Consider the following 22,623-nt stretch of genomic DNA (forward strand, 5'->3'; position numbering starts at 1 on the left):
AGAGTATTAGAATGGGATATGAGAATGCACTGTGCTGGTATTAATTCATTCTGTTTTAGTATTGGCTGAAGACCTGTGGTTGATTAGTAGCTTGTATGGTACTGTAGTGATGCATACAGTATTGTATCTCCTTGTGTCCTACTAGTGCTGAGCAACTAACTGAAATTGTGGTTATTTTTTGGCTGTTAACCCAGAAGAGTCTAAGCCCTGTCTATGCCGGGGGGGTACTACTAAGCTATATGGAATTGTTTTAAGAAGGTCATACCAAGGATCAATTTGCTATTTGAATTTTCAGACGAGTCTTGTGATGCCTGTGGGTGTGCTAGAGAAAAACAACCGACATGTACGTGTACCTGAGAGTCTCATCTTTACAGTGGTTTTGTAGGCCAAACCGTTCAGATGCTACAGACGATTTTGTGAGAAGACCGATTTTCGGGATGTCTCATGGTCTGACAAACACCGCTCTAGCTCTGTCACCTTTACCACAGATGCATAAGTGTTAAGTAGACAGATGCGGAAGTGTTAAGTAGACAGATGCGGAAGTCTTAAGTAGGCAGATGCGGAAGTGTTAAGTAGACAGATGCGGAAGTGTTAAGTAGGCAGATGTGGCAGTGTTAAGTAGGCAGATGCGGAAGTGTTAAGTAGGCAGATGCGGAAGTGTTAAGTAGGCAGATGCAGAAGTGTTAAGTAGGCAGATGTGGAAGTGTTAAGTAGGCAGATGTGGAAGTGTTAAGTAGGCAGATGTGGAAGTGTTAAGTAGGCAGATGTGGAAGTCTTAAGTAGGCAGATGTGGTGATGCATCCAATGTAAAAAACAGATATCTCTAGTTTAAACTGGAGGATTTTTATGGGGATTTTTGTATTATGCTAATTAGATTTTCGCGGGTGCGCGGGCATCGACCGTAAGGGGTTAAACTACATTGACCTACATTGGTTAAATTATTTTAATTCCATTTTGTTCATTTTTGTTTCTGTGAGCTCAATGTACACATTGCGCACTTTATCTAGAGATAAATCAGATCGTGCCCGAACTGTGCGTGTAGTACGGAGTTGTAGTTTCCAACAGGCCAATATTCTACATAGGTTAGTACAGAAAACATGGTAATTAACTCAAATGACCATAATCCATTGCGCACGTACTTGTCCAGTCGGTGTGTTTCTTACGCCTGCTACATTGGGTTAGTGTGGGGAAGACACAGAGAGAGAGAGAGAGAGAGAGAGAAGAGACAGAAGAATGTGCGATCAAGAGGGATAGAGAGCAGTTGTTTCGAGAGGTATCTCTACCTGAAAATACAATCTAAGATTGATAGTTGGTATTCAACAGGCATGAAAGTATGCCTTATTTACTTTGGAGAACTACTAAAATAGGACTTTGTCAGCAACTCTATAGAGATGAGTTGATGACTTAAATAATGAAGTCATCAAATAAAACAAATGAATATACGCATCAACTGAAATATTTTATTATGGTAAAGTAATGTGAATAAATGATGGTTAATAAGTGATAATCAGTAATGGGCCGTCACTACCATTATGGGACTTTAATTAGTTGTTTTATTCTGTGTTGTTACATTATTCAACACACATAATGTATAGTGCATTTAATGTCCATTTTTTAATAGAAACCAAAGTACAAAACCGTGATTATTTTTTCGTTTAGCAAAAAAATAAAAAATCCACGCTGTCCTACATAGTGGTTCTCTAACTTCTTTTAAACTTTGATCAATATAATGTACTTGATCATTTCCTTGTGACCCACCTGGTATAAGAATATACAATATTTCTGGTAAGGAGCAGGTCCTAATAGGAACTAGTCACAAGCTAACCCATCAATAACTCATTAATATGGCATTGAACATAATAAAATCGTCTCTTTCGTTTCTGCCTCCATAGGTGTTATTATAAGGTACGAGCTATTCATACGAGGGCCAATGGAATCGCAGAACACCACAAGCCCCGCCCCAGAGCGTAGGGTGTTTGTGAGCAGTGGTTGGCTGGATCCCCGCCTCCCGTCTGACTCAGCCAAAGAGAGTGCTCTGCCCCCTCCCCAGAGCGGCGCCATGGTAACAGACCTGCAGCCCTTCTCCACCTATCAGCTGCGAGTTCTGACCGTCAACATGGCCGGCAGTGTGATATCAGACTGGACTACAGCTCGGACACAGGAGGGGGGTCAGTTAAACACACACACATACACACACACATACACACACACATACACACACACATACACACACACACACGCGCGCGCACGCGCACACACACACACACACACACACACACACACACACACACACACACACACACACACACACACACACACACACACACACACACACACACAGTGACGATAAAAGTAGAGTGAGAGTGAGGTGAGCACTTACAGAGAGAGAGAGTTCCTCTGGGGAGGCCTCTGGGTGTGTAGTAATAGTAGTGTTGTGACATAATGGTTGGTGGAAGTGAGGGAGGGGAGGAATAGGGGAGAGAGAGAGAGAAAAATAGACAGGAAGGAGGGGGGTTTCTCATTAAAGCATTATAATTCCAAAGAGATGATATGGCTCATTAGAACTAGACTGTGCCCCCAAACAAAACTCACAGCCCTCTGTCTGACTGTGTAATAGCCATGAATCACATTACACACCCTGAGTATGTGTGTTGGTGTGTGTGTGAGAGTGTCTGTGCACTCCTGCATGCATGCGTGAATCGCATTACACACCTAACACTAGGTGGCTTCAGAGATAAAGGAGACATAGGAGAGATAAGACGAGAGATGGGGAGATAGTGTGTGAGATAATAGGTGTTTCTAAATGTGTGAGGGTGGTCAGTGCTGTGCTGTGCTGTGCTGTGCTGTGCTGTGCTGTGCTGTGCTGTGCTGTGCTGTGCTTTCATTCAGAGGGCTGTGTGAGTGTTGACTGAGGCTTATTAAGCCAGTACTCCTGAGCCATGTTGACAGCTCCATCACAAACAGAAACACAAACGCTGCTCCACATTTGCATCAAACATGCATAGGATGGTATTTTACAGCTTGTGTTTGGAGTGGATTCTGTGCCCAGAGTAACTTAACAAGCTCTCTCTCTCTCTCTCTCTGTCTCTGTCTCTGTCTCTGTCTCTCTGTCTCTCTGTCTCTCTGTCTCTCTCTGTCTCTGTCTCTCTGTCTCTCTCTGTCTCTGTCTCTCTCTCTCTCTCTCTCTCTCTCTCTCTCTGTCTCTGTCTCTGTCTCTCTGTCTCTGTCTCTCTCTCTCTCTGACTCTCTCTCTCTCTCTCTCTGTGTTTCTGTAAGGGTAGCTATGCCAAGTTGACATGGTGTGGAAAACACTGTTGTTTTTTCATCCTGGCTGTGCTCCTATTTGACAACATCCACCTGCTTCCACTGTTCATTAAAACCCTCCACAGCAGTTACACAGTCAACGGAGTTACTATTATGGACACTGATTTAACAGTATTTTATGATAAAAGAAGAGATTTGGAAGTAGTGTGTGTGTGTGTGTGTGTGTGTGTGTGTGTGTGTGTGTGTGTGTGTGTGTGTGTGTGTGTGTGTGTGTGTGTGTGTGTGTGTGTGTGTGTGTGTGTGTGTTCCATAGCTCCGGAGTTCGTGGCTCCTCCTGAGGTGTCGGCGGTGTCATCCTCGTCCCTAAAGGTTGCATGGAGGTCAGCGCGGGGTCAAGAGGCTAGAGGACAGGTCACTGAATACAGGGTGAACCTGGTCACAGAGCAGAGGTCCAACCCATACGCACCACCTGTTGTCACACAGGTAACATACTTACACAATAAATAGACCACATGCTTCTCCCTCATTCCTAGATTTCCTGAAAATGTCTTGGCCCTAAATCATCTTAGAAAAATAGATAGACCTTCTAAACACCACTACTTCTGCATTCCATTAGAAAAACACATACAATATCATTGCACAGATAGGAGTGTTCTCATCGGCTCAAACATAGATGTCCCTCCTCAGGTATAGCGACTCTAAAGTTTATGATGTCACACCACCTACACGGCTAAACCCATCATGCATTGCCCTATGTCAGCGTATCACCTCTGACTCCCTCTGGCTGGAGGTTTAACGAGCGTTGCAGGAGGATTGGTTAATGAGTGTTGCAGGAGGATTGGTATCACTGATATGGTGTTTTAATGTCTAGTCAGCTGTCCCTCTAGGTAGGATGACCCCTCTGCTCTCTCACTGTCCTCTCTTAACGGAACGCATAATGTCTCATTGTAACATATTGCTCTGTTCTCGCAGTCTGTGTGTGTGGTGTGTGCTAGAAGATTGTGTTAGCCTGCGGAGCTAAAGCCTAGGCATTAGCTAGGGGAGAGAACAGGTCTCAAGCAAGGTGACATATCTCATGTAAATGCCATTTAGTGGACAATTTTACCCAAAGCAACTTACAGTAGTGAATGCATACATTTCTGTATGTGTGGGCCCAGCAGGAATCAAACCCACAACGCTGGCGTTGCAAGCTCCATGCTCTACCACCTGAGCCCCATGCTCTACCAACTGAGCTCCATGCTCTACCAACTGAGCTCCATGCTCTACCACCTGAGCTCCATGCTCTATCACCTGAGCCCCATGCTCTACCAACTGAGCTCCATGCTCTACCACCTGAGCCCCATGCCCTACCAACTGAGCTCCATGCTCTACCAACTGAGCACCATGCTCTACCAACTGAGCTCCATGCTCTACCACCTGAGCCCCATGCTCTACCAACTGAGCTCCATGCTCTATCACCTGAGCCCCATGCTCTACCAACTGAGCCCCATGCTCTACCAACTGAGCTCCATGCTCTACCACCTGAGCTCCATGCTCTACCACCTGAGCTCCATGCTCTACCAACTGAGCTCCATGCTCTACCACCTGAGCTCCATGCTCTACCACCTGAGCTCCATGCTCTACCAACTGAGCTCCATGCTCTACCAACTGAGCTCCATGCTCTACCAACTGAGCTCCATGTTCTACCAACTGAGCTCCATGCTCTACCACCTGAGCTCCATGCTCTACCAACTGAGCTCCATGCTCTACCACCTGAGCTCCATGCTCTACCAACTGAGCTCCATGCTCTACCACCTGAGCCCCATGCTCTACCAACTGAGCTCCATGCTCTACCACCTGAGCTCCATGCTCTACCAACTGAGCTCCATGCTCTACCAACTGAACTCCATGCTCTACCAACTGAGCTCCATGCTCTACCAACTGAGCTCCATGCTCTATCACCTGAGCCCCATGCTCTACCAACTGAGCCCCATGCTCTACCAACTGAGCCCCATGCTCTACCAACTGACCTCCATGCTCTACCACCTGAGCTCCATGCTTTACCAACTGAGCTCCATGCTCTACCACCTGAGCTCCATGCTCTACCACCTGAGCTCCATGCTCTACCACCTGAGCTCCATGCTCTACCAACTGAGCTCCATGCTCTACCAACTGAGCTCCATGCTCTACCAACTGAGCTCCATGCTCTACCACCTGAGCTCCATGCTCTACCAACTGAGCTCCATGCTCTACCAACTGAGCTCCATGCTCTACCAACTGAGCCCCATGCTCTACCAACTGAGCCATACAGTGTAGGGGGCCTATAACGTCACTCTGATCCTCTGTGTGTGTGTGTGTGTGTCTTTCTTGTCGCAGGTGCTGTATGTAGCCAGTCCATCAGAGCGTGTGTATCTAGCAGAAGGACTAGAGGCCTACAGGAGATATGACTTCACTGTGACTCTGTGTACCTCACTGGGCTGTGTGACCAGCCTGCCTGCCTCCGGACGAACACTACCTACAGGTAACACACACACACACACACACACTGAACACAACTGGTAACCCACTCATTATAACACCAGAGATAAATATCATCCAATTATTTATTTATTTATACCACACTACTCAGAAATTCTCCAGTATACTCCAGCAGTACTGCTATAGTCCCATACAGTGTCATGGTGTTGCTGGTTAAACCTGACCACATGTATGTATTGTCCCAGTTATGGAGGTGTAGAATAGCAGGTCAGTTACATATTAAGATACAAAATGGAATGTGTCTGTCAGGGAACTAACTACCTCTGGATGAGAGAGGGGGATGGAAAGAAAACAAAGAAGGGAGAGAAAAAGGAAAAAGAGAAAGAAAGAAATAGAGACAGAGTGAAGAAGCAAAGAAGAAAGTGAGGGAGAGGGAAGAGAGGGAGGGAGAGGGAAGAGAGGGAGGGAGAGGGAAGAGAGTGAGGGAGAGGGAAGAGAGTGAGGGAGAGGGAAGAGAGTGAGGGAGAGGGAAGAGAGTGAGGGGGAGGGAAGAGAGGGAGGGAGAGGGAAGACAGGGAGGGATAGGGAAGACAGGGAGGGATAGGGAAGACAGGGAGGGAGATGGAAGAGAGTGAGGGAGAGGGAAGAGAGGGAGGGAGAGGGAAGAGAGTGAGGGGGAGGGAAGAGAGGGAGGGAGAGGGAAGACAGGGAGGGATAGGGAAGACAGGGAGGGATAGGGAAGACAGGGAGGGAGATGGAAGAGAGTGAGGGAGAGGGAAGAGAGGGAGGGAGAGGGAAGAGAGTGAGGGAGAGGGAAGAGTGTGAGGGAGAGGGAAGACAGGGAGGGAGAGGGAAGAGAGTGAGGGAGAGGGAAGACAGGGAGGGAGGGAGAGGGAAGAGAATGAGGGAGAGGAAAGAGAGTGAGGGAGAGGGAAGAGGGTGAGGAAGAGGGTGAGGGAAGAGGGTGAGGAAGAGGGTGAGGAAGAGGGTGAGGGAGAGGGTGAGAAAGAGAGTGAAGGAGAAGGAAGAGAGTGAGGGAGAGGGAAGAGGGTGAGGGTGAGGAAGAGAGTGAGGGAGAGGGAAGAGGGTGAGGAAGAGGGTGAGGAAGAGGGTGAGGAAGAGAGTGAGGGAGAGGGTGAGGAAGAGAGTGAGGGAGAGGGAAGAGAAAAACAAATGGAGAGAGAATGTTCTCACTTTTTCTTCTATGGTCAGGTCTTCATATTCTCTCTCTCTCCACCCTGAAATCACTTTACGACTCTAACCCGTCCCTCTTATGTCAGGACCACACACACTCACACACACAATCACTCACACACACTCACACATACATGCACTCAATCACGCATGCACGCACTCACACACACACACACATGCGCTCACTAACTCACTAAATTCACTCACTCAGTATACCAGTCGAGACACTGATGTAACCAGGGGGGAAATTCATTGTACACGGCAGTAAAAACTATTTACTGTTAATTACAAGGAGAAAAATGTGGCCTGTTGGCCATGAATCATACACACACACAGTCACACACACACTGTTACTCACACACATTCTGTCACACACACGTGTGTGCGGGCCACTGCCGTAGATTTATAACCAATATGGAAGTAGGATGAATTAGCCTCCTTTAATAACTGAGACACATATCACTGGGCGTGAGACGAGCTCTAATTGATCAGCTTTGTGTGATGGGCACACACACACACACACACACACACACACACACACACACACACACACACACACACACACACACACACACACACACACAGTGCCGCCGCACAGCTCTAACATATGGTCCGGTATGACACACACGACCCGCACACATATTCATCCATATGCTCACACATGTTCACCGTTTGGTCCATTTCTGTTCCGTTTGTTACTTTGTTTGTGTGTTTTGTTTACATCTCGAAGATGTGAGAATGTGTTTCTCTCAGGTGCAGGAATACAGCATGCTTTAACATATTAATATATATCAACTTGTTGGCGTTTGTACGGCATATTCCAAAGTTTTGAATTCTCTGTGGTCTTGAAAAATAATAGCTTTGACTTCTTTTAAATGATTCCAAGGCTTTTAAATGTAGAAATCTAGATTATGTGGCATTTTTTGTGTTTTAAATTGTACAGTCACAAAATCACCCCATATGAATGAACATGTTTATATCTATTGTTCAACAGCCTTAACCTCCTTGACTCGATTGATGCACTGGTGCGTCAATCTAAGTAACAAAATGAAAAAATCCAGATCAAAATCCGTCTGCATCTGGGGTGAAAGGTGACAGAGATAGAGCTGTTTGTCAGACCATGAGACATCCCGATAATCTTCTCACAAAAACATCTGTAGTGTCCGAATGGTTTGGCCTACAAAACGAATATGACCCCTCTATGGAAAGATGAGACTCTCACTACCACGTGGTTACTAATACTGTTTTCTACATTTATTTATCCTACGGTTCTGACTTTGTGTACAGGGAAAATATTGTAAGAGCAGCCCGTGTTCTGCATTCTGTCGCTGTACATTTCAAAAGTGCTGAACACGTACAGTTGAAGTCGGAAGTTTACATACACTTCGGTTGGAGTCATTAAAACTTGTTTTTCAACCACTACATAACATTTAAAACTATAGTTTTGGCAAGTCGGTTACGACATCTACTTTGTGCATGACACAAGTAATTTTTACAAAAATTGTTTACAGAAAGATTATTTCACTGTATCACAATTCCAGTGGGTCAGAAGTTTACATACACTAAGTTGACTGTGCCTTTAAACAGCTTGGAAAATTCAAGAAAATTATGTCCTGGCTTTAGAAGCTTCTGATAGGCTAATTGCCATTATTTGAGTCAATTGGAGGTGTACCTGTGGATGTATTTCAAGGCCTACCTTGCTTGACATCATGGGAAAATCAAAAGAAATCAGCCAAGACCTCCGAAAAAAATTGTAGACCTCCACAAGTCTGGTTCATCCTTAGGAGCAATTTCCAAATGCCTGAAGGTACCACATTCATCTATACAAACAATAGTATGCAAGTATAAACACCATGGGACCACACAGCCGTCATACCGCTCAGGAAGGAGACGCGTTCTGTCTCCTAGAGATGAACAGGTACAAAAGTATCTATATCCACAGTAAAATGAGTCCTATATCGACATAACCTGAAAGGCCGCTCAGCAAGGAAGAAGCCACTGCTCCAAAACCGCCATAAAAAATCCAGACTATGGTTTGCAACTGCACATGGGGACAAAGATCGTACTTTTTGGAGAAATGTCCTCTGGTCTGATGAAACAAAAATATAACTGTTTGGCCATAATGACCATCGTTATGTTTGGAGGAAAAAGGGGGAGGCTTGCAAGCCGAAGAACACCATCCCAACCATGAAGCACAGGGGTGGCAGCATCATGTTGTGGGGGTGCTTTGCTGCAGGAGGGACTGGTGCACTTCACAAAAAAGATGGCATCATGAGGAGGAAAATTTGGTGGATATATTGAAGCAACATCTCAAGACATCAGTCAGGAAGTTATTGCTTGGTCGCAAATGGGACTTCCAAATGGACAATGACCCAAGCATACTTCCACAGTTGTGGAAAAAGGGCTTAAGGACAACAAAGTCAAGGTATTGGAGTGGCCATCACAAAGCCCTGACCTCAATCCTATACAATATTTGTGGGCAGAACTGAAAAAGCTTGTGCGAGCAAGGAGGCCTACAAACCTGACTCAGTTACACCAGCTCTGTCAGGAGAAATGGGCCAAAATTCACCCAACTCATTGTGGGAAACTTGTGGAAGGCTACCCAAAACATTTGACCCAAGTTAAACAATTTAAAGGCATTGCTACCAAATACTAATTGAGTGTATGTAAACTTCTGACCCACTGGGAATGTGTTGAAAGAAATAAAAGCTGAAATAAATCATTCTCTCTACTATTATTCTGACATTTCACATTGTTAAAATAAAGTGGTGATCCTAACTGACCTAAGGAATTGTGAAAAACTAAGTTTAAATGTATTTGGCTAAGGTGTATGTAAACTTCTGACTTCAACTGTAGTTATATTGTAATAAGCCTGTGTGTAGCTGGTGTAGAGGAGTCAGGCGCAGGACAGCAGATATCAGTAATAAACGTAATTTACTCAAAGAATCAATAATACAACGCAATAATCTAGCCCACAATAACAGACCGTATTACGTACAAACAATCACTCACAAACAAACATGGGGAAACAGAGGGTTAAATAATGAACAAGTAATTGGGGGAGTGAAACCAGGTGTGTAAGACAAGGACAAAACAAATGGAAAATGAAAAGTGGATCGGCGATGGCTAGAAGGCCGGTGACGTCGACCGCCGAATGCCGCCCAAACAAGGAGAGGGACCGACTTCGGTGGAAGTCGTGACATATATTGACTACGTCCGTCGTCGCTCGCTCATTAATGTCTTAATCAAAATTACGGATTGCCTCTTATCCGCTTATGCCATAGTTTGTACATCTCAGTTGTCAGTAGAAACCACATTTGTTAAAGCAAGTCAGCCATATCAACTATGTTTTTTTAAAGTCAGTAAATGAGGCTGAATAAACTGTTTTGCTGCCAGACAAGGCTCTGCTGATATCCAGGTGTAGCAGTGGTAAGGTGTTGGGACTGCTGTTGTGACAGCTTTATGTAGGCCCTAACAGTTTGTAGCCACCGTTTGTCACCGTTATAGTGCAATTAATGTATTGTTTAGTGTTGTGTAGTGTCTTTGCTGGCATGCATCTAAAATCATTTTGGGGAGTTTGGCCCACCAAGATTTACATGCTACAATCGCTACAGAGTATGACCCCGTCAACGGCTTAGACTCTGAAGAATGAAATGTAGTTAGACGATTCTGCACTAATTGTCTGATCAAAACTTCCCGTTCACACAAACTAACACACACAGACAAACGAATACACACACACTCACACACACACAGACAGACAAACAAACCCAACCTGTTGGTTTGGAGCATCCAAGACTGTCTGTGCCATTATCCATGTTGTGATTGTCTTGTGCCAGACCTTAATGTTGATGATAGCCATTTATCCATCCTTTACTCAGGTTTTGTTACGACTGTTTAGACACACAATCCACATCACTATTACCCAGACACACCATTACACAGAATAACCATCTGTCCAGGCGGAGGAGACAGCATCTGCTTAGATGCTTTTATCTCACTCAAATTCTATTAGATTCTGTCAATACACACATCCACCCACAGTAAATGAACCTAATTGGTCTTAGAGAGGAGTGAGTTGTGGGGTGTGGTGTGTAAACAGTAAGTAGGGCCTTAATGGTTACGGCTTAGAACATTATTTTGGCATGTCCCAAAGCACTCTGGGATAAGAAGGCAGACAGAGGAGAAGAAAGAGCATTGCTCACCCCCCCTCTCTCTCTCCCTCTCTCTCTCTCTCCATCTCTCTCCCTCTCTGTCTCTCTCTCTCTCTCTCCATCTCTCTCTCTCTCTTTCTCTCTCGCTTCATTTCTTCTTCACTCCCTCCAACTTTCAGTGGAAACATTCCGTGTCTCCCTTATGTAAAGTGTGTTTTGCACATAATTAAGAATTTCTCATACATATTTAAAGGAATTTCACCAGATTACATTTCCTTATGTAACTCTAAATCTAAAAATGAATGAAATTAGGAGGAAGAAAGATGTAAGGCTGTCTGCATATGCGTGTGTGAGTCTGTGTGTGTAAAGTCCACAGCACTTCACCAGAGCAGACTCTCTCCACCAGAGCAGACTCTCCACCAGAGCAGACTCTCTCCACCAGAGCAGACTCTCCACCAGAGCAGACTCTCTCCACCAGAGCAGACTCTCACCACCAGAGCAGACTCTCAACACCAGAGCAGACTCTCTCCACCAGAGCAGACTCTCCACCAGAGCAGACTCTCCACCAGAGCAGACTCTCCACCAGAGCAGACTCTCTCCACCAGAGCAGACTCTCTCCACCAGAGCAGACTCTCCACCAGAGCAGACTCACCACCAGAGCAGACTCTCTCCACCAGAGCAGACTCTCCACCAGAGCAGACTCTCTCCACCAGAGCAGACTCTCTCCACCAGAGCAGACTCTCTCCACCAGAGCAGACTCTCCACCAGAGCAGACTCTCACCACCAGAGCAGACTCTCTCCACCAGAGCAGACTCTCCACCAGAGCAGACTCTCTCCACTAGAGCAGACTCTCCACCAGAGCAGACTCTCCACCACCAGAGAAGACTCTCCACCAGAGCAGACTCTCCACCAGAGCAGACTCACCACCAGAGCAGTCTCTCCACCAGAGCAGACTTTCCACCAGAGCAGACTCTCACCACCAGAACAGACTCTCCACCAGAGCAGACTCTCCACCAGAGCAGACTCTCCACCAGAGCAGACTTTCCACCAGAGCAGACTTTCCACCAGAGCAGACTCTCCACCATAGCAGACTCTCCACCATAGCAGACTCTCCACCAGAGCAGACTCTCCACCAGAGCAGACTCTCCACCAGAGCAGACTCTCTCCACCAGAGCAGACTCCACCAGAGCAGACTTTCACCACCAGAGCAGACTCTCCACCAGAGCAGACTCTCCACCAGAGCAGACTCTCTCCACCAGAGCAGACACATGGTATTGATCAGGTTGGATTGTGAAGCAGTTGCTGGCGTTAATGTTTTATGTATCTTACATCCATAAAGACTTGCTCTACAAGCCTAGCCAGCCCCTACCACACACACACACACACACACACACACACACGGCACATTGACGTGAACCCTGCTATGCATATTTCTCTCCTCAGGAAGCCTGGGGATAATTATGTGTAAATCAATAGTTGTGCTGCTCCAGAGATATATTTCAGCGGTATTACAGTGCATTTAGACCGGGGATGATCTGAAGGCCCATAAAGGATGTCGGCTAGTGTAAAAACACAAAACACTCCTCCGGGCCTGATAATTCTTCCCCAGAAGCGTGTGTGTGTGTGTGTGTGTGTGTGTGTGTGTGTGTGTGTGTGTGTGTGTGTGTGTGTGTGTGTGTGTGTGTGTGTGTGTGTGTGTGGTCCTGGGAGCGCTGTGGTGATTTAGCTGCTTCATTAACATGTTGAAGGCAATATTAACCTTAGTGTTGGACTGTTAACCTTGTTGTCGGAGCGTCATCGAGTGGAGAGGGGACAGAGAGGATGACAGGAGGAGAGACCAAGTGGCTTTTATCAACCCTTATGTGGCTGCCTCGTGGTAAATACATGGCAGCATATTAGCATCGCACAGTAGTCACTCACATACACACACACACACACACACACACACACACAAAGCCCATTATTCTTTAAGAAATTCTTCAAGCTCTGTAGGGCTGACCCCATTTAGTTGACTAGTTGATTGTTTGGTCAATAGGCTGTTGGTTGACTGAGATTTCTTTAGTTGAGCAGTTACAAAAACATTTTTTTTCATGGTGCTCAAGACACCTGTCTGATTCATGCCTGTCTGAGTGGACTAATCCATGGCGGAGGCCACAGGGATGGAGTCCGTCACAAGACAGGTGATACTGAAATTGTATATGGTTATATTATGTAGAAATAATGGTGCAGCACCAATAAATCTCATATCATTTTATAAGAAATGCGCTTTCTCCCTCGTTGGATAAGTTCGCTGTCCGCGGTTCTGAAACACAATCTTCAGTACACCGTAGAATTGCTGCCTTTCCCTATGTTGCTTTATGCATAATAGCAAAGTTAACCAGCATATTGGGATTGAGAACAATGTGGCGGAGGCAGCAGCAGCAGGAACAAGGAAACAGCCCTTGCCTTAGCCTAATTGTCTAAGAAAATTTAGGAGAGGGGAAACCCCAACTTAATTAGGTCTAAAGTCAATATCCTAACTGTTCAATGTGCCTGGCTTTATAAATCATCCATATATATCTACATAAATAAGACAGATCTTTCTTTTGTTGCCTATTTGAGTGTTTGTTTAACAGCCTACTGATTCTGTGAGCACCAAGCCTCATGTAATCTAACAACACCTGTTTGTCACTCATAATATGCACGTAGCTGTCGCTCATATAGCCTCTCTTTTCTTGGTCTCCTTCTTACTGTTACTGTTATGATCATCATCATTATAATAATAAGTCATGTTGTTATCATTAGTGGTCTTTGTATAGTATCCTTGTATAACCATCGAGCTGGAGGCTTAGAAGTGACTCTTCTTTAGTCTTAATACCGTAACTTACTTAGGCCTATATTTCAATATATAAGTTACTGTATCAATCAATCATTCGTTCATGCCATCACACAGCCTACGAGACATGCATGCTCTGAAATGCTATCAAGTATTTTCATTTTTTAATTAAATAACAAAAGGAAGCTTTGAATAATTCGCCTAAACAATAAATAAATGCATGCAACTGTTTTTAGTCTGGTGTAATAAAGGCTTTATTTTTTGTATCTCGTTAGAACAGACTCTCTGTTACACTTATTCATTAAGTGTTTTTTACACTGTCTGTCTACTGTATATATGGAAAAATAAGTTTCAACATTTCGACCAATCGATTGGTCAAAAGAACACGATTACTTTTTTTAGTCGGGGACAGCCCTAAAGCTCTGAAGCCCTAAAGGTTTTGAGGATCTTGGTTAGACAGCAATTTTCAAGTCTTGACATAGATTTTCACGCAGATTTAAGTCAAAACTTTAACTTGGCCACTCGGAAACATTCACTGTCTTCTTGGTAAGCAACTCAAGTGTAGATTTGGCTTGGTGTTGTAGGTTATTGTCCTGCTGAAAGTTGAATTCATCTCCCAGTGTCTGGTGTAAAGCAGACTGAAGCAGGTTTTCCTCTAGGATAATGCCTGTGCTTGGCTCCATCCCATTTCTTTTTATCCTAAAAAACTCCCCAATCTTTACCGATGTCAAGCATACCCATAACATGATGCAGCCACCACTATGCTTGATAATAAGGAGGCAGTTACTCAGTGCTGTGCTGTGTCATAAAATAAGTTGTACTCATCCTTGAAAATGTCGTACTGGAGAGAAGAGGACCAAGGCGCAGCGAGACTGTGAATACTCATACTTTAATAGACTCCAGTAAGGCATCCACAGGAAAACAATAACACCACAATAACAGTCTGACTAGGCACACGGCTAAGCACAGAACAATTCCCCACAACCCCAAAGACAAACACACACACCTATATAGGACTTCCAATCAAAGGCAACTATACACACCTGCCTTCAATTGGAAGTCCCAATCATCCACCCAACATTTAACCAACACAAACATGCCACGTCCTGACCCCAAAACTAAAACACTAGCTCCATCTGCTGGTCAGGACGTGACAGCTGTGTGGGATTTGCCCCAAATATAAGGCTTAGCATTTAGGCCAAAACATTTATTCCTTTTCAATGGTTTTTTTTGCAGTATAACTTTAGTGCCTTGTTGCCATCCTTCTGAACTGAGCTGCAGGACAGGAAGGAAACTGCTCAGGGACGTCACCATGAGACCAGTGGTGATTTTAAAACAGCTACAGAGCTGATTGTCTGTGAAGGGAAAAAACTAAGGATGGATCAACAAGATTGTAGTTACACCACAATAATAACCAACATGACAGAATGAAAAGTAGAATACAAATATAAAGAATACAAATATTCCAAAACATGTATCTTTCATGTGTCTGTGTGGTTTAATACATCATCCACAGCATAATTATTAACTTGACCATGCTTAAAGAGATAATCACTGTCTGATTTGTTATTGTTACCCATCTACCAATCACTGACAGTACCCCCCCCCCCCCTCAAGGTGCAGACCCCGGAATGCACCTACCAACAAAAAAACCCAACACAAAACCCATAAACAATAACCCTAAAACAATAAGGGAGGGAAGGGAGGGTGGCTGCCGTCACCGACGGCACTGTGCTACACCCTCCCTCCCCAACCCACCTATCCTGGAGGTGGCTCAGGTGCAGGGCGTGGACCTTGCTCCACCGTCGGCGTAGCCCACTTCGGTGGCGCCGCTAGCTGCGCCGGGCAGATGGGCCACTTGGGCTGACCCTGGCAGACGGACCACTCGTGCTGGGCCGGAGGACAGGAGGGCCCCTCGGGCTGGGCCGGGGGACAGGAGGGCCCCTCGGGCTGGGCCGGGGGACAGGAGGGCCCCTCGGGCTGGGCCGGGGGACAGGAGGGCCCCTCGGGCTGGGCCGGGGGACAGTCTGGCCACTCGGGACGGTCAGGGCAGTCTGGCCACTCCGGCAGGTCAGGGCAGTCTGGCCACTCCGGCAGGTCAGGGCAGTCTGGCCACTCCGGCAGGTCAGGGCAGTCTGGCCACTCCGGCAGGTCAGGGCAGTCTGGCCACTCCGGCAGGTCAGGGCAGTCTGGCCACTCCGGCAGTTCAGGGCAGTCTGGCCACTCCGGCAGTTCAGGGCAGTCTGGCCACTCCGGCAGTTCAGGGCAGTCTGGCCACTCCGGCAGTTCAGGGCAGTCTGGCCACTCCGGCAGTTCAGCGCAGTCTGGCCACTCCGGCAGTTCAGCGCAGTCTGGCCACTCCGGCAGTTCAGCGCAGTCTGGCCACTCCGGCAGTTCAGCGCAGTCTGGCCACTCCGGCAGTTCAGCGCAGTCTGGCCACTCCGGCAGTTCAGCGCAGTCTGACCTCTCTGGCGACTGTTGACTGGCGGGCAGCTCTGACGACTGTTGACTGGCGGGCAGCTCTGACGACTGTTGACTGGCGGGCAGCTCTGACGACTGTTGACTGGCGGGCAGCTCTGGTGACGACTGTTGACTGGCGGGCAGCTCTGGCGACTGTTGACTGGCGGGCAGCTCTTGCCCCGTCAAACAGCCCTTGTGCCCCCCCCTAAAAAAATTCTTGAGGGTGCCTCTCGGTCTCCCTTACCTCGCCAGCCTTCTTCCGCTGCTTGGTCCTTTGTTGGTGGGGAATTCTGTCATAAAATAAGTTGTACTCATCCTTGAAAATGTCGTACTGGAGAGAAGAGGCCGAAGGCGCAGCGAGACTGTGAATACTCATACTTTAATAGACTCCAGTAAGGCATCCACAGGAAAACAATAACACCACAATAACAGTCTGACTAGGCACACGGCTAAGCACAGAACAATTCCCCACAACCCCAAAGACAAACACACACACCTATATAGGACTTCCAATCAAAGGCAACTATACACACCTGCCTTCAATTGGAAGTCCCAATCATCCACCCAACATTTAACCAACACAAACATGCCACGTCCTGACCCCAAAACTAAAACACTAGCTCCATCTGCTGGTCAGGACGTGACAGCTGTGTGGGATTTGCCCCAAATATAAGGCTTAGCATTTAGGCCAAAACATTTATTCCTTTTCAATGGTTTTTTTTGCAGTATAACTTTAGTGCCTTGTTGCCATCCTTCTGAACTGAGCTGCAGGACAGGAAGGAAACTGCTCAGGGACGTCACCATGAGACCAGTGGTGATTTTAAAACAGCTACAGAGCTGATTGTCTGTGAAGGGAAAAAACTAAGGATGGATCAACAAGATTGTAGTTACACCACAATAATAACCAACATGACAGAATGAAAAGTAGAATACAAATATAAAGAATACAAATATTCCAAAACATGTATCTTTCATGTGTCTGTGTGGTTTAATACATCATCCACAGCATAATTATTAACTTGACCATGCTTAAAGAGATAATCACTGTCTGATTTGTTATTGTTACCCATCTACCAATCACTGCCATTCTTTATGAGGCTTTCGAAAAGCTGGTCTTTGTAGTTTAATCTGTGCTTGAAATTCAATACTTAGGCTTATTTAGGATTCTTAATGAAAAGGGATTAATACTTTTGCAACAACATTTGAGTTAATTAAATGTAAAAAATACGTTAATATTATGGAGTATTTTGTGTAGATCAATGAGCAAAAAACCCACAATTAAATTAATTTAAATCCCACTTTAATGCAACAAAATGTTGTGATAAGTAAAGGGAGAAATCACTGAAGATGTTTAAATGCGACCAGCCACTGAACCAAATGCTGGAGACACTGTCCTACTTGCAGATTCTATAGTAAAGAAAAAACACGTAACATATCTCTCTCTAGCGTATGTTCTGAGGGGTAAAATAAAAGATAAATGTTCCACAGAGGCTTCACAAAAATCCTATTAAAGGAGAGGGAATAATTTTTTAATGATATCAGAGTTTCCATTATATAGACTCTATGGTTATTGATTGCCTGTCATTTATGGTGCCTAGACTGAGATGGGCTGGGAAGACAAGACATCCACCTCCCATTTACCAGCTTTATTAGGCTGTGTGTGTGTGTGTGTGTGTGTGTGTGTGTGTGTGTGTGTGTGTGTGTGTGTGTGTGTGTGTGTGTGTGTGTGTGTGTGTGTGTGTGTGTGTGTGTGTGTGTGTGTCAGTGAGTGCGGGCATCCGCGTGTGTGTGCGTGCGTGTGTGTGTGTGTGTGTGTGTGTGTGTGTGTGTGTGTGTGTCAGTGAGTGCGTGCATCCGCGTGTGTGTGTGTGCATCCGCGTGTGTGTGTGTGTGCATGCGTGTGTGTGTGTGTGTGTGTGTGTGTGTGTGTGTGTCAGTGAGTGCGTGCATCCGCGTGTGTGTGCATCCGTGTGTGTGTGTGTGCATGCGTGTGTGTGCGAAGGTGTCACTCCTGGATAATTCACTCCTCTAGCTCGTACGTGGGACCATCTAAACCACAGCACATGCATGACGCTTAGATGAATGTTAATGCACAGCTATCTTTTATAACCCTCCATCTCTCCACTCGTTTAGTTATTTTATCGGTTTAACCTGTTGTCAGACTAGCAGACTCTCTGAGATGGATAATTGCTGTAAGGGAGTCTTTGTCTAGGAGAACAACACACCCGTTTAAGAGCATTTGTAATTCTGCATAGATCTACAAATGAAAGTACTTAAAAGCAGCATACATGTACCCTCCTCTTGTTGCAGGCTTTGTACAAGGTAGTTACTTTTCTTCTCCTCCACTTTAACCATTATCTCTTTACTCTCTCTCCCCTCCCTCCCCTCTCTAGCTCCAGCAGGTCTCGCTCCCCCCAGGTTGAGGCCAGTACATGGGACACTGATGGAGGTGACCTGGGACCCCCCCTCTCAGCCCCACGGACCCCCACCACTCTACCAGGTCTGTCTGGGGACATTATTGTTTAAATTCCTTTAAAACATATTTGTACGTACATATCTGTTGTGATACTTCCACGTTGTGTCACGTCTCGTCTTGCTGTTATAGAGCCTATGTAATCAAACCCAGAGAGTAACTTCTACTGTTACATTTGAACCTGAACTCCATCAGGTGGAGCGAACCGACCTCTCTCTCTCTGACCCCCGTGACCTCGTCGTTAGGGGGGCGAGGTTTCCCGGCAACGGTTACCACCGGTTCCCCAGTGACACACTACCGGTCAACAGCGACTTCACAGGTACGTGGCGACTGTAGATGCACACACACACACACACACACACACACACACACACACACACACACACACACACACACACACACACACACACACACACACACAGTAATATTGGTGTATCTCCATCTTTGTGTAAGAGCACAGCTAAATGAATAGTTGGTACATTATAAAACACATAAAAATACATCTAGTTTATCATTTGTTTAGTGTTGTTGTGTATTTGTTCAGACTGAAGAAAGACTGTGGAAGAGTCCCAGCTAAGGGAATGACTTCCACATGAGACGGAGGACAATTACAACAGTGTTTACTCACATAATTGGAGAACTGAGCTCCAAATCAAAACATGTTCTGCTTCATCTGCAAACCCAACCAAAACATCCCGTCGGCCATTTGTTTAAATTATATTATATATGTTTTAATTGGCTCTTATGCTAATCAAATAGATTCGCTACCAAAGCATCCGGTTGATTCACCCAGCAATGTTACAGGTGGATGATGAAAAGCCTTCATTTACCATTATTGACTTGTTTTCTCCTTCCTTGTTTGAGGGATTTGTAATATATTGTTTTTACTTAGATTTTCTCCTCACATGCCCAAATCTTTACTCACGGTAAAATCTGGCACACTGTGGCATCACCTTAGCAGACTGTGTGTGTGTGCGTGTGCGTGTGTGTGTGCGTGCGTGTGTCTCCAGCACAGTGTTCACTATTAGACCTCACGTTCAGCATCTCTCCCCTCCCTAGTTCTACAGGTCCAGTAAACTATCAGAGAAATCTGTCTGTATTTGTATGAATAGACCACCAGTCACTCCTTAGTCCCTCTGCAGTGTAGGACATTATCCAGCCTGCATATCATAAAGTAAAGTAAACTAATGGTAGAACCTGCTGACCTAGCCTGGTGTGGAGATGCACGGCCATCTGCCCTTAACTCTATTAACGTCTAGCAGCTATTTCCCCTTTTCTCCTTCAATTATGACGCAGGATAAATCTTTATAAATCAGGACCAGGCTTCAGTCCTGCTGCCGCTAATTGATCAATGGCCACAGTCAGAAAAGGAGTCTCGTCCTTGGGCCCCACGCCATTCACACACACACACACACACACACACACACACACACACACACACACACACACACACACACACACACACACACACACACATAAGCGCACATGCGCGCAAAACCACAAACCCATACACATACAAGTGCATACACACACACACACACTCACACCCACCCTAATGAAGGAGGCAGAAGCACAAACCAGAACAATCACCTCACACACTCCCAGATTAGCTCTGTTTGGGATTGCTCTCTCCACACAGCCATCGCTTCCTTGCACTCAGTGTGTGTGTGTGTGTGTGTGTGTGTGTGTGTGTGTGTGTGTGTGTGTGTGTGTGTGTGTGTGTGTGTGTGTGTGTGTGTTTTTTTTGTTTTATTGGAAGAACAAAAGTCTCCAGAAAATATACTTCTAAAAATGCTTCTAGATGATCTTGTCAAGGTGTGTGGAACGGCTGCCTTAACAGTCGTGAGCGTTTTTTTACAGGCTATGATAAAAGACCAGAGATGTAGATAGGTAGAGGTTAATGGATCAAATCATTGGCATAAACAGGATGTATTCACTATCATCTAGGTGTTTTTGCCATAACCATCCCTTTCCACAATCAATACTAACCTCATACCCTACATCCAATTATATCTGCGGAGGCGCACGCAGCACCAAACAAATCAAATAAAAAAAGGATTTGAAATGCACCGTCTGTACGGCAGATTGATCCGATGGTGGGACTCATCAATGCTAACCTGCAGCCTGATGGGCTTTCTGTCTCAAATCACTCATCATCCTCTCTTCCCATTAACCTAATGCACTATTTTACAATCTATTTTACAATCTATTTTAGAATATTAATAACGTGTTGTTTTCATTTTTCCATAATTTGCTCATTTAGTTTATGTGTATTCTTGCGTTTTCAGGGGACATGGAGTCGAGTGGATGTATGCCACTTGTCTTTGAGAGGTCAATGTGCTTTATGCTAAATCTGGGCTCCAATCAAGGAAGCCTTTTCGCTATGAAATCAATGCCTGAGAGATGAGTGCAGGTTTCCTTAATGGATTCATCCATTTAGAGACGTTTTTTATACATTAAAAAAACTAGACCTAACCCTTTTGCATGAATATGAATGTGATTGGAATCTGTTTTTTAACCAGACAAATCCCAAAGATTTGAACTGTACTGAAATTAACTAAATCAAAAACGGTGTGTAAATAAGAAACAAAAAAGAGAAAGGAATAATGTATCCTCACTCTACACACTCTATCGTAGCGCGCGGAAGAAATGTTAAATGATTCAAATTATTTTCCTTAATTAATTTGATTGATTGCCGTGCGGTGTCGGCACGGAGGCAAAGTGGAGGGAAAACTTTACAGACATCATTAGTTTTTCTCCATTTAAAGATTAATCAGGAGAGGCTGGGCTCTTTAGCTCTGTCATTTGTATATTTAATGGGCTGCTGCAGAATCTATGGCGGTAATTAGCGCTAGCCGCTCTCTCATTAATACGACTGGGCTGATTAATGCTAGCGCCACGCTAACATGACTGGAGTGATCCGCGGGATGTTCTGACTAGATTACACCAGGCAGACCCTGTTTGTTTGGCGTCATGACAAATAAAATAGTGCTCAACAAAAGACCAGGGAATAAAGACCAGGGAATAGAGACCAGGGAATAGAGACCAGGGAATAAAGAACAGGGAATAGAGACCAGGGAATAGAGACCAGGGGATAGAGACCAGGGAATAGAGACCAGGGAATAGAGACAAGGGAATAGAGACCAGGGAATAAAGACCAGGGAATAGAGACCAGGGAATAGAGACCAGGGAATAGAGTCCAGGGAATAGAGACCAGGGAATAAAGACCAGGGAATAGAGACCAGGGAATAGAGACCAGGGAATAAAGACCAGGGAATAGAGACCAGGGAATAGAGACCAGGGAATAAAGACCAGGGAATAGAGACCAGGGAATAGAGACCAGGGAATAGAGACCAGGGAATAAAGACCAGGGAATAGAGACCAGGGAATAGAGACCAGGGAATAAAGACCAGGGAATAGAGACCAGGGAATAGAGACCAGGGAATAGAGACCAGGGAATAGAGACCAGGGAATAAAGACCAGGGAATAGAGACCAGGGAATAAAGACCAGGGAATAGAGACCAGGGGATAGAGACCAGGGAATAGAGACCAGGGAATAGAGACCAGGGAATAGTGACCAGGGAATAGAGACCAGGGAATAAAGACCAGGGAATAAAGACCAGGGAATAGAGACCAGGGAATAGAGACCAGGGAATAAAGACCAGGGAAGTAGGAGGATGGATTCTGCTGAGAAAATATGATTGTTTTGTGTATGAGGCATTGGAAAGGGTTTGACTCTAGAATTGTGTCAAGTTCTCTCTGTTATGATTATAAAACACTGTTCACTGTACCAGTTCTGATATCTA

The 22,623-nt window shown here is 45.4% G+C and overlaps 1 protein-coding gene across 1 annotated transcript in view; it reads left to right on the forward strand.

The window, feature by feature from the left end:
- The window catches only part of ush2a (Usher syndrome 2A (autosomal recessive, mild)), a 477,069-nt gene that overhangs the window by 149,543 nt on the left and 304,903 nt on the right, over window positions 1–22,623 (forward strand). The window contains 5 exon segments of the mRNA XM_082957499.1: window positions 1,893–2,168; window positions 3,578–3,747; window positions 5,620–5,764; window positions 18,738–18,844; window positions 19,013–19,136. Of these exon segments, the coding sequence (XP_082813625.1) occupies window positions 1,893–2,168; window positions 3,578–3,747; window positions 5,620–5,764; window positions 18,738–18,844; window positions 19,013–19,136 (822 nt within the window).

Source organism: Salmo salar, chromosome 01, assembly GCF_965601325.2.
Source record: "Salmo salar chromosome 01, fSalSal1, whole genome shotgun sequence".
Lineage (NCBI taxonomy): Eukaryota > Metazoa > Chordata > Actinopteri > Salmoniformes > Salmonidae > Salmo > Salmo salar.